The sequence below is a fragment of the Erpetoichthys calabaricus genome, chromosome 6, assembly GCF_900747795.2.
Source record: "Erpetoichthys calabaricus chromosome 6, fErpCal1.3, whole genome shotgun sequence".
Lineage (NCBI taxonomy): Eukaryota > Metazoa > Chordata > Cladistia > Polypteriformes > Polypteridae > Erpetoichthys > Erpetoichthys calabaricus.
Genome location: NC_041399.2, coordinates 24,484,018 through 24,497,292, shown reverse-complemented (window position 1 = coordinate 24,497,292; position 13,275 = coordinate 24,484,018). Strand labels below are relative to the sequence as shown.

The window sequence follows — 13,275 nt, the reverse complement described above, 5'->3', positions numbered from 1 at the left end:
TGTGTGTATATATATATATATATATATATATATATATATAGGAAGATACTGAAGTGAAAAATGCTCTTTTGATTTTTTTTTTTTTTATTTCGGAATACTTTTTAAAATTATAACAATATTTGAAAAAATTTTAAATTATAACAATATTTGGAAATTGAATATTTCATGTCCAGCTTTTCCTTTCCTACAATATTGTGGAAACCAAACTGAACCAGATGCTTAATTTTAAGTGTGGACAGAACATTTTTAGTTAGAATCTCTGCCCCAGTTCCAATGTTTACAATGCACCCATCTGTGAGAATGCAGATGCAGTGCTTTTTTCTGTGCAGGTACTTGTACCAGTAAAATGCATTGCTTTTAGTTTCCATGGATGACAACAAAAATTCCAGACACCTGCTAAGTTTCTCAGATATACAGTAATCCCTCGTCCATCGCGGGGGTTGCGTTCCAGAGCCACCCGCAAAATAAGAAAATCCGCGAAGTAGAAACCATATGTTTATATGGTTATTTTTATATTGTTATGCTTGGGTCACAGATTTGCGCAGAAACACAGGAGGTTGTAGTGAGACAGGAACGTTATTCAAACACTGCAAACAAACATTTGTCTCTTTTTCAAAAGTTTAAACTGTGCTCCATGACAAGACAGAGATGATAGTTCCGTCTCACAATTAAAAGAATGCAAACATATCTTCCTCTTCAAAGGAGTGCGCGTCAGGAGCAGATGTCAGAGAGATAGAGAAAAGCAAACAAATCAATAGGGCTGTTTGGCTTTTAAGTATGTGAAGCACCGCGGCACAAAGCTGTTGAAGGCGGCAGCTCACACCACCTCCGTCAGGAGCAGGGAGAGAGAGAAAGAGAGAGAGAGAGAGAAAAACAAAGAGTGAAAAATCAATACGTGCCCTTTGAGCTTTTAAGTATGCGAAGCACCGTGCAGCATGTCCTTCAGGAAGCAGCTGCACACAGAAGGTAGGAACGTCCCTATCGTCTAGGTGTGCGAACAGCCCCCCTGCTCACACCCCCCTACGTCAGCGCAAGAGAGAGAGAGAGAGAGAGAGAGAGAGAAAGTAAGTTGGGTAGCTTCTCAGCCATCTGCCAATAGCGTCCCTTGTATGAAATCAACTGGGCAAACCAACTGAGGAAGCAAGTACCAGAAGTAAAAAGACCCATTGTCCGCAGAAACCTGCGAAGCAGCGAAAAATCCGCGATATATATTTAAATATGCTTACATATAAAATCCGCGATGGAGTGAAGCCGCGAAAGGCGAAGCGCGATATAGCAAGGGATCACTGTATTGCAACAGTACATTTTGTCAATTGTAGTGTTTTGATTTTTCCTCTTTATCTCAACTATATAGAAAAAGAATCATCATGTGATTGTGAATTAAAAAGAGCATAGCACTTTCTCCAACGCTGAATTCTAAATCTAATGTAGTTTTTAACATCATACTATCTTTCAATTTATTTATTTACTTATTCATACATTTGTTATTGGCATTTTTTATTTCTGATTTTAAAAAAACATACCATGGGAGACAACATTTTTGTATTTTGTTTTCTTCTACTGCAGTTCAAGTTACTCTAACCCCGGAAGAGTTCATATTGTATTTAACATAGTGGAATTTCCACTTTGTCCTGAGCGCCCTGTTCCAAGAAAAGGAGTGTGCACAGGTTGGCTGTCTAATTTGGTATTGCCAATTCTTCAGCACAGTGGAGGACAGATGATGTTGCCAGTAGCACAGGATGCTAGCATTGTACTTCCCAAGGTATGTCAGACTAAAAACATATCAGTTGAAGGTGTGAATGAAATGTTACTAAAATATGTTAACATAACTGGTATATTTCATCAAGAATTGTATAGTGTTGTGTATCACTGAAATGAGTTGTATTGTTTATATCAGCAGTTTTCAATCTTTTAACTTGTTGACCAGCTGACTGAGAATATCTTTGTGGACCAGGGAGTTGCAAAATAATAAAAACTTATAATGTGTTCAACCAATGCTTGAAATGGCAAGATATATGTGTTGGTACTCTTTTTAAGTATGCTTTCTAAATATAGTAGCTAATGCACCATCTAGATTTTCTAACATTACATCAGAGGAATGGGTCCTCCAAGTTTTGAACATCCAGCAGTTTATACCATTAGATCAGATAGCAGAGGGGTCCCAGTTGGAGTATCGAGCATCACGATTTTATAACATAGGATCAGAGGCTAAGAGGGTGCTGGGATTGGGTGTTTCCAAAAGCAGTTTCAAGCATCCGGGCACAACATTTTTTTGAAATGTTATGTGAAAAGTGTTCACACTGGCAAAAAATAATTTCATTGATTTTTCACAAACCAGCAAAGTATTCTTTTCACTGGTAATTTGAAAACAATGGTTTAGAGGACTGGCATGATCAGTCAAGTAGTTCTTAAGAATTTTAGAGGCTGCTGTGAACTTTTGATGATGTAAAAGTATTGTAGTTATATTGATTTTATTTTTTCCCAAACAATGATTCTCCATTTGCCAGCTTGAGTTCATAATGAATTTCCACGGAATACAGTGATGTTTGAAAAATAAGAATTAGGTGATTGCATGTGTCTCCGGTGGGCTGGCGCCCTGCCCAGGATTTGTTCCTGCCTTGCTCCCTGTGTTGGCTGGGATTGGCTCGAGCAAACCCTGTGAACGGCTTCAGCAGGTCAGAAAATGGATGGATGGGGACCCCCGTGAACCTGTGTTAGGATATAGCGGGTTGGACAATGACTGACTGACTGATTGCATGTATAATCAGTTGCTTTCTTGAACACCCTTTAGTAACACATGTGTGGCTGCTGTTGACAGGGAAGCTGAGTAAAATGTTTGAATTCTTGTAAATTCTAAGAAAAGTTAAATTTAGAATTTTCCCAGTCATATGTGTGAAAAGGGCTAATGTGTTTACAGGAGTGACAGTTGTCTCTACCTATGAGTAAATTATTGTGTAGCAATGAATGTTATATAAGCTGAAATATTTGTGAAGTGTATTTATTATGTTTTTATCCTTTGGCCAGCCTCATTAACTAAACTTGGATTGAGCAATGCTTATTTAATTTGGACTTTTTTGTTTAGTCCAGCACTCATTTGCATTTGCTATTTCAGCCAACAAACATAATACTTGCAGTCTGTGTATTGTAGGAATAGTTTAGCATCCAAGATATTTTTTTTTCTTTCAAATCCTAAGGAATGATTACTTTTTCTGACATCTGCCCTTATTTAAATAGCATTGATGACCGTTCAACTTAAAAGAACTGAAGACAAGATCACAACATAACATGAAACATTTTAAAAAAAGATAATTTTGCTGTAAGATTTTTATAATTAAGAGCCAAATGCATAAATATAATTGTATTTGCTCATTTAAGAGGATGATGCCATCTGCTGTATTATTCAGACCCTTTATGTTAAATTCTGTCATTTGTGTATCAGCTTCCACTTTGGGGGTATGCCAATTTGGGATCCTTTTGCAATGTTGAAATGTTGAGTTACTCTACATTTTCATAAATTCTGAAGTTTTAGTAACTTTTTTGGCCGGTTTTGTGCAGCATGTTCTTAATGTGATGTAATCAGTTCAGTGGTGTAAAATGTATAAACCTAACTTCTATTTTTAAATGCCATTTGTACAGAATGGAATTCCATCATTAAATATTTCCATTCAATTTGCAGATATTTTCTTAAATTTTATTGTGAAATTGGTGAATATCAATGAAATAACAACAGAAATACAATTTCATAGAATTATCAGTTAACTGCAGATTATAATGATTCAATTTCACACTATGCATCCCAATAAATAACTGAAAAATATTGAAATGTTCCCTTTTTAACAGACTACCCATTAAATAAAGTTTTTCAGTTACAGCAAACATCATCATTATACATTTACAACACATATTTTCCAAGGAGAACCACAGTTGATTTGGAACTTGTGTTAAATTTAATCAGCAACATAAAAATGTACAATATGCTAACTTTTTTTTTGTTTCCACTTCAAGCACAGTGTGTCTTTGTTTTTTTTGTTTTTTTTATATTTTTTGCCCATGCTCTGATCCCTCTCTAATGACGAGGAGATAAAGCAGACATTAAACAAATGAGGCTTTATATGGGCCTCATGCATAACGCCATGCAAAGAATTCACACTATAACATGGCGTACAGACAAAAGAGGAAATGTGCTTGCGCATAAAAAAATCCAGATGCATAAATCTCTGTGAACACCAGCTTCCACGTTCTTCCGCTACATAAATCCCAGTCAGCGTGAAAAGTAACACACGTGCACGTGCCTGCTGTCCCGCCCGTCTCCTCCCAGAATTACACCTCTTTGAATATGCAAATCAATATAAATAGCCCTTAAGCTCAGCTTTCTGTGAAAAGGCAATGGCAAAAGCACAGGGGGATATAGAAGAAGTTCAGTGAATACCAAGTGGAGGCAAGGAAAACGTACTGTTTGTTGGTTTAAACAGTGGTATAAACAACAAAAGGAAGTTGATCGAGTGACAGAGTGTTGGAGCAACTCGACAGCTCAAGTTCACAAAGTTGCACAGTGCCCGAAATAAAAAAGAAGTTGTCAGATATCAAAGTCCGCCATGAAAAGGCAAGTTGTAGCCCACTGTCTGAGTGTTATATGAAAGCTTATTAGGGTACAGAGGAAAAAAAAAATAGGCACACATTGAGGAGGAAAAAAGCACAAAATGTCAACTTTAATCTCTAAATTTCCAATTTAATCACATAGTTTTTGTCATTAAAGTAGAACAGCATAAACTTCATCTTAAAATCGTTCAATTTACTAGTTTCTCAAATCCCATCGTAACTAAAGTAGCACGTTACATGCTTTGTTTTGTATTTGATCTTCTATGTGCTCTATGTGTGTGAATCACTATGTGCTTCTTAAACCGGCTTTCTTTCTCCAACAGGACACAGAGTCCATTACATTCGAGATATTACAGCTCTCTGAATAATTAAAATACTGAGATGTATACTTGATATCATTTTCATGATGATAGGAGTTAAAGCATGTTATTAAACATGGGAAGATGGTGGTGCAGTGATTGTTCATGCCTCACGCAGGATGCTTGCTGCACCATGTGCGACCTTCGATGAAATAATTTATTGCAGCAGTACTGTCTCTTTCAAACGTATTAACCCCCAATTCCTGTCCTTACTTTTCTTTCTCCAAATACCCAATCGTCACACAACCAGCTCTGTAATAGACGTTAAGCCATCTGTAAGCTTAGAATGCCGATTCTTCAAAACTTTTAAGGAACAATGAAATATCTTCATAGTACATGTTAAATTATTCTATCCATACAGTGTCGCGCCAGTCCCAGCAAGAATGTTCCTGCCTCGCGCTGTAATCTGTAAACGGAGTGCCAGTTCCTTGCTAGCGCTGCAACACTGTGTCCTCACATGTTTATTTATTAACAATATAGATTATTTAAATTAAGTTAAACTTTTGTCTGTATAATATAATAAACATATTTTGCTGCATTTCATCTTAAAAATGATATCATATGTAAACACGCGCTTTATAAAGTGGCTCAGGTTGTGCATTATTATAACTATCGCAAGTTTACAGTGAGGTGATTGTACTTATAAGTACAAACAGTTCTACAAGGAGCACTTGATGAACTGATGAGTGCGTTTAGAGTTCTTGGGATGAAATTGTTTCTGAACAGCGAGTTCAGTACAGGAAAGGCTTTGAAGTGTTTGCCATATGAAAGAAGTGCAATAGACAGCATGGCTGAGGCAGCATGTGCTTGATGCTGTATACCGATAATTCTCTTTCCGATCAGCTGCTGTACAGCTGTGATTCCCCACTCAGATACGTGATATAAGCTGTACAGCTGTGATTCCCCACTCAGATATGTGATATAAATCCTCTGAGTGGTTCAGTGAGAGTAATATGGAAAAAGATGATCCACTGTGGCAACCCCCAACGGGAGCAGCAGAAAGGAGAAGAAGGTGCAGTGAGAGTAATAATGCTGAAGCAGCTATTGTATTTAGAATAGTTTGACCATTCTGTGGACCATTATATTGTTACAGGTTAATTACAATCAGATGCATTAAACTAATAAACAATATGTGGTTAATTTCAGTGTATTTATAAAGCCGTGTCAGGGATATGGATACACCAGGGTATGAGCTACCGTGGAAATGTGCGCGGCTTACGCCAAGTTTAGGTTTTCTACATCGCGATTTGAACGTGAAAACGTTTGTACACAACATTTTTTGTGCGTACGTACCGTTTATACATGAGGCCCCAGGTTTGGAACTTTGAAAATGTGGTCACCCTATAATTTATCATCAGAGTGCCATTTTCTCCTGCTGTCCATAATGGTCAGTCACTGTAATAAAGTTTGCCTTTCACTTTTACTATTCACTAACATTTGTCACAACTGAATAGCTTTGAAAGTCTTATTTCCTGGAAATTACAATGGCCGGAAATGCTCAAGCAAAAGAAGAATTTATTACAATATATATTTTTTTTAATTTAGGTTAGGTTAATTGGCAACTGAAAATTGTCACTGTGTAGGAGTACAATATGTTTTTGTGTGTGGGTAATTGAGAGTGGTCCCTGTGGTGGGCCAGAGTGCTATCCAGTCCTGTTTTTAGCCTTTTACCCAATCCTGGTATGGTAGCCTTTGGCCCTGCAACCCTGAAATGGATTGAGAAGGCTCTAGAACCAACCTATTGAACTCAGTCCAATGACGGCTACAGTGCCTGAATAGCCCCTGAACACACCTAAATATTGGGCCATGTATACATTTTCTAACTTTTTTTTTCTTTTTCTTCAACAAATGAAGCATATGCATATAGCCTTTATTATAGTCAATACAGAACAGGACGAGAATTTTATTTAAAGTTGTTATTTTATTCTATTTTTTTTAAACTAATGAACATTTGCAGGAAGGGGGCCAAATTAGAAATCTGAGTTTACTTCTTGAGCTTTCATTACATGTGCCAGCCATTCTTGAGCATCTTGTTTGCATCAAATCTTAAACAAAGGGAGTAGTTTCAGCATTGCAAGAGTTTTATTTGTTTAAATTTGATGTACATGAAGGCATATCTGCCTTAAGGATTTGTATGCATATATTACTTTTTTTATAATATCATCATTTTTACTGTCAATACACATTTATTTCAATTATGTACATGTGCATAGTGACAATAAAAGGCATTCATTTATTCATTCATTCAGTTACTGCATGTATAGTTTCTCTCTATTTTTATCTGCCAATCTTTCATACTGTATATGTTGTAAAGAAAGCACAAACAACCACGTTTAAGAGTTGGGGAATCCGTCCCCGTATACTGAAGAATTGGCGTTTGCAAGTAGAGGTACTCCCCAGGTTACGGACATCTGACCTGCGACATACGAACGAGGCCGCAGCTGCGACACATGTGCTTCAGAAACTGCCGCTCCGTCATCTTCAGCCTGGGGATGCTGCAAGCAGTGTAGTGTCCCTCTGGCGGCTCCCAGCGACAAGCGGTGACCCGTGGTCCATAGTCACCGGGGCCACAGCTATCGCTTGTGTGCGGAACGGAGGATTGATGGGAGGGTTCGCTGCCTGCCCACTGCGACGCCGCAGCCACTGCTTCTGACTGGACACAGGCTGGATGGAGCGGAGGGGGGCGTTTCACTGCCCGCTCATCACACACGGCTGCCCCGTTCGTTCTCGGTGGGTGGCTGGTAATGCTGCAAAGGGTGCCCGCCGGTTGTGGCTGAACGGAGACCACTGAGGATGAATGGGGCGGTGGGGGGGTAGCATTGTAGTGTGCATCGGGTGGCTGCCTGTTCAATGGGGGCAGTGGTGGGCGATTCACTACCCACCTTTGGCTGCACCGTTTTCGTTCTAGGTGGATGGACGCTGCAGGCAGCATTCTGTAGTGGAGGTGACTGTGTGGTGGGCGAGTGATGAACCGTCCCTCGACGCCCCATTCATTCTTAATAGCAAGCCTGCTTGTACTTTTTCACACATAGCAGGAAGTCGTCTCTTGTCAGTACACCAGAGGTGATGACGAAGGGTGCCATCCTGCTGTGATAGCATGTACAGTGCTGTGCAGAAGAGCTCATCTTAAGCTTTTGTCTTCACCCTTCAAGAATGTCTCTGAAACACAAATCTGATGCAAGTGCTGGTGATACAGTAATGAAGAGAAAAACCATCATCATGGAAAATAAAGTAGAAATAATAAAAAGGTCAGACAGAGGTGAAACTCCCATCATTCATTGGCGGAGCACTTGGGTACAGTCAGTCAACAATAGCATTTATTAAAATAATGTACCTGTTCCGACTTGCATACAAATTCAACTTATGAACAAACCTACAGTCCCTATCTCGTATGTAACCCAAGGACTGCCTGTACTGGTCAGACATGATAGTTCAAGTACAGACAATGGTAAATTGGTCAGCGGACATTTTATGGTGTAGGGACGGAAATGGAAGGGGAATGCTGGGAAAGGACTCGCTGAGGAAGATGGGATGTAGTGACATCATCATTGGGGGACCAGAGGAAAGAAAGGAACCTGGAAGTGGCTTGGCCTGCTGGCTAGGGTTTTCAGGTGTATTCACGGTGGCATTTTCTCGTCTTTCCTGTTGAAACAAAGAGAGAGTGGTTAGTACGCTGCCATCGTCCCCTGACGTGCGGTTTCACAATGCTCGTCGGGTCCTTAAGCTGCTCCCTAAACGCTTGTGCGTGACAATGTCTATCAATCATACAGTGTCTATACTGTATATCTCCTTATATCTGTCAGTATATCTGTTGATTGTACTGTATTTAGTGACTTTTGTACATGCCTACTCAGATATCACATATTCAAGGGCATATTTTCTTCTTTTTAGCATGCTATTCTTGTATTTTCCCTGCATTTTTCTAAAATTAACTAGTAAGTAAGAGAATAAAAGACACGGCTTGTGTTTCTCCTCTTGCAAGTTGTAATCTGCACCTTAGTGATGAGAAATGCTGCAGTGTGAATTTGTTATCTGCTCAACTGAATGGGTCTTGCATATTGAACTGCAACATTTCTAACCAGACTTCCACAGGAAAGGTTTCTACTTGATTGTAATGCAAGGCAGTGTGTGAACATCGATATTCAATTCATTACTTTATTGTCATCTTCAAGTGATTGGAATTTAAGCGCATGCAGCTTACTATTAAAGACAGAAACAAGCAATATACAAGTACTTTAGAGATCACACTAAAGCACAGGACAACATACAGCAGACATTCACAAAAAAACTGTCCATAGTTAAAGTATTCTTCATTACTTTCTAATAAAAATGTTGTCAATTAGCTTATCTTAATGAAGTATTTAATAAATTTTAGCTTTAAAATAGGTGATATGTAACAATGCAGTATGAGTAATATTAAATGTTACTTGTATTAAAAAAAATCCTTTATTTTTCTTCACTCTTTATAGAAATGCAAACTTGTTATGGTTTTAAAGACTACTGTATATCACAAATAAATACTAAAAAGAATGTAGCCATTTTGATTTTTGAGTGTTTGCACTTAAGATATGACCAGTTTAAAATAATATCAGGAGTTAAAATATTTGGCAAGAAAGTGTGTCAAGTTAACTGTCTATTTGTAATATGAACATTTATGGTAATTACACTGTAAATAATTTTTGCACAGTAAATATTTATGATTCTAAATTAAAGTGTTGTGAATGGTCATACGCCCATGCTTCTGTGCTTGTGAAATGCAGCGCTTGGGCTGAGGAAATAGATGGATTGATAAATATTGTAAATTGTACTATTTAGAAGAAAAAGAAAAACTTTTTATATTACTCTTAAAATGAAATGCATAAAAAAAATCTATAACCCAATTAATTAGCTGGTTATGAAAATGTACTGTGTATAGTTTAAAATAGTGCATGATTTTGTAAAATATACTGCTCAAAAAAAAATAAAGGAACACTTTTTAATCAGAGTATAGTATCAAGGCAGTGAATATTCTGGGATGTTGATCTGGTCAGTTAAGTAGCAGAGGGGGTTTATTAATCAGTTTCAGCTGCTTTGGTGTTAATTAAATTAACAGGTGCACTAGAGGGGCAACAATGAGACGACCCCCCAAAACAGGAATGAAAACAGCTGGAGACCACTGACATTTTTCCCTCCTCATCTGTTTTTTCACTAGTTTTGTATTTGGCTACGGTCAGTGTAACTACTGGTAGCATGAGGCAATACCTGCACCCTACAAAGGTTGCACAGGTAGTCCAACTTCTCCAGGATGGCACATCAATATGGGGAGGCATATCCATGGAGGGAAGTGCAGACCTCCACTGGCTAGACAATGGCAGTTTGACTGCCATTAGGTGTCGGGATGAAATCCTTAGACCCATTGTCAGACCCTATGCTGGTGCTGTGGGTCCTGGGTTCCTCCTAGTGCACAACAATGAGATCCCCAGGACACCACCCGTCATCTCATTAGTAGCATGCCCCGACGTTGTCAAGTATGTAGATGAGCACATGGGGGCCATACAAACTACTGAGTACAATTAGGAGTTGCTGCAATGAAATTTTGGCAAAATGGACTAGAACCCGCCACATCATTTTTGATTTTTGGGGTGTCTTTGAATTCAGCCCTCTGTAGGTTGATAATTTTCATTTCCATGAAACGAAGTAGTATCCTTTCATTCCTAACACATTACCCAGTCCACATCAGTAGAGACATCCAGCAGGATTTTTTTCCCATTGAGATCTGATGTGTTTTCAAAGTGTTCCTTTAATTTTTTTGAGCAATTTTATATTAGGTTCTGACATTTCACTTTTGTTTCCTTTAGGTGTATATTTGCAGTCGACCAAGCTCAGCTTTTCATTTACCTTCAGATACAGCAGCACCCATAATTATGGTGGGTCCAGGAACAGGCGTTTCCCCTTTCATTGGCTTCCTTCAACATAGGTATGTTTTTTATGTATATGTTTCAATCATTATGTCCCTTTGAGTCTGCTTTGTCCAATTTTAAGAGAACCTATATTTTAATGACACCAATATCTCTTTTCATGAGAGCATGATACTTAACCACAGCTGGCAAACTTAGGATTTAAGGTTAGATTACTGGTGATTTTTGTCTTTTAATGGTTTTCCTATACTGTAAAAGTTCTATAGCTTTACACTGGCAAAGTTTTTGTCTGAGAACCTGCACATTCTGTTTTCCAGTAGCAGGTGAAACGTGAAGGCTGAAATTATACTTTTGTATGATTAGTTTTGAGCTTGGTTTATGTTAATATATTCCATTTAATTATTAATTAGATACTTTAAGGGCGGCACGGTGGCGCAGTGGGTAGCGCTGCTGCCTCGCAGTTAGGAGACCTGAGTTTGCTTCCCGGGTCCTCCCTGCATGGAGTTTGCATCTTCTCCCCGTGTCTGCGTGGGTTTCCTCTGGGTTTTCCTGCCTTGCGCCCTGTGTTGGCTGAGATTGGCTCCAGCAGACCCCCGTGACCCTGTAGTTAGGATATAGTGGGTTAGATAATGGATAGATGGATGGATACTTTAAAGACCCAATTTAAAGTGAATATATGAACACAATAAGAGTGTGAGATGCATAAACTGCATCATGTGTAAATCCAAAGATACAGAAGAAATCTAAAATGCTAAATGAAAGTACTATTAGTACAAAAAAAATCTTTTAAAAACTTTACAAACATGCAAATTCTGCTGTTCACTAGTGTTTATTTCTTCAGACATGACCCACTGCATAAGAACCTCAACTCACTGCCTACCGTTTAAGATGGCACATCTTTCTATCCATGAAATGGTTCACTTTAGTTTACCTAACATGCCATGAATCCAAGCTACATGTTATATCTATGCATGTAAAGGCAGTCAGATATGCTGAACACTTTCAAATACTGCAGAAATTAAAATGAATGCTTTGTTACTCTTTTTCAAAGACTACTGGTCAAACCATGCAGCTGTCTACATATAAATGTAGTTTTCCTAAGGAATGCGTTTTTTTTTATATATTGCTGCACCCCATTAAAGCATTTCCTATCCCTCAAGAATTACTGGCATCCCTGGTAAAGATCAGCAAAAAGGCTATGTAGAAAGTCTTTTATTATTATTTTGATGTTATTCTGCTAGCACTCAGTATTTAAACACAGCATTCTTATGAATCACAGAACAGCTTTTATTCCACCGCATGTTCTATGTAGGCAGTCCTCCAAAGTCTCCACACACTTGGTTCACTCAACATGCATAAAAAGTGAGGTGTGAATGGGTCCCAGCAAATGTAACCCCTTTTTTAACTTGTACATTTTCTGCTCATATTTGTATATTTTTTTCTTTTTTGCATATTGTTGTGGTATCCTTGCAATGATCAGTGTTTGTATTTGACATGTGATCTATGCTATTTTGTAATTTTGTCAATACATGCAGTGCTTTAAATACAGTATTGTGCATTTCCACATGCAGCAAGTAATTTTTTTTTTCATATAAAAATATTTTGTCAGTATTTTACAATAAATTAGGTTGAATTAACCAATAAGTTAGCCAAGAAAGAGTCGGTTCCCTACAGCCATCAGAAGCAACATGACTCATTAACAATGCAGGGCATTCCATATTCCCAACAAATCACTGGAATGTTTGCGAATTTAAAAGTAACTTCTTCTGTTCAGCCGTAGATCAAATTAAATATGCAGCATAAAAGAAGAATGTATAAGAATGGGAATGTTGTTTAGGGAAACTTACTATTTGACAAATGTTGGGGAAATTATTTATAAATAATTTAGTATCTTTGTTTTTCTAGCTCAAGAGACCTAAGCATGATTCATATTTTGTCACTGTCAATGGAGAGACTGCACATTCTCTTAATGTCCATATGCGCTTTCCCTAGCAAGTGCGGTCTCTTTGTACTTTATATTAAATTACTGCATTTGCTAAATTTTCAGAAAATCCTGCAGTTATAGATTAAATAATTTGAATCTATTGAACAATTTATTAGATCTTAAAGAGACCTGTGACTGTAAAAATGTAAATCAGAAAACTATAAATATTGAACCTCTGAAGAATAGAATTTGATAGTTGTTTATACATTTAGTTTTGATAAGACAGGCTTGTGTTAGTTTCAATTTAAAATTTTCTGTCATCCTGCATGATTTATGGAGTTCATTTGTCGTCATTTTAAAATTGCTTGTATTTGTAAAAAATAAAATATGTATGCCAGATGTAGTTTCATCCAGAATTGTTAGTATCCTTGATGAAAAATTAATCAAAAATGCTGTTAAACAATTTTTCATTAGCTTGATCATTATAGTCAAATTG

General features: G+C 37.7%; 1 protein-coding gene across 2 annotated transcripts in view; it reads left to right on the top strand.

Moving 5' to 3' along the window:
• Positions 1 to 13,275, top strand: part of mtrr (5-methyltetrahydrofolate-homocysteine methyltransferase reductase) — a 144,508-nt gene that overhangs the window by 91,005 nt on the left and 40,228 nt on the right. For both annotated transcript variants that reach the window (XM_028803413.2, XM_028803415.2), the window contains exons 11-12: positions 1,567 to 1,762; positions 10,796 to 10,914. In XM_028803413.2, the coding sequence (XP_028659246.2) occupies positions 1,567 to 1,762; positions 10,796 to 10,914 (315 nt within the window). The remainder of the gene's footprint in view (positions 1 to 1,566; positions 1,763 to 10,795; positions 10,915 to 13,275) is intronic.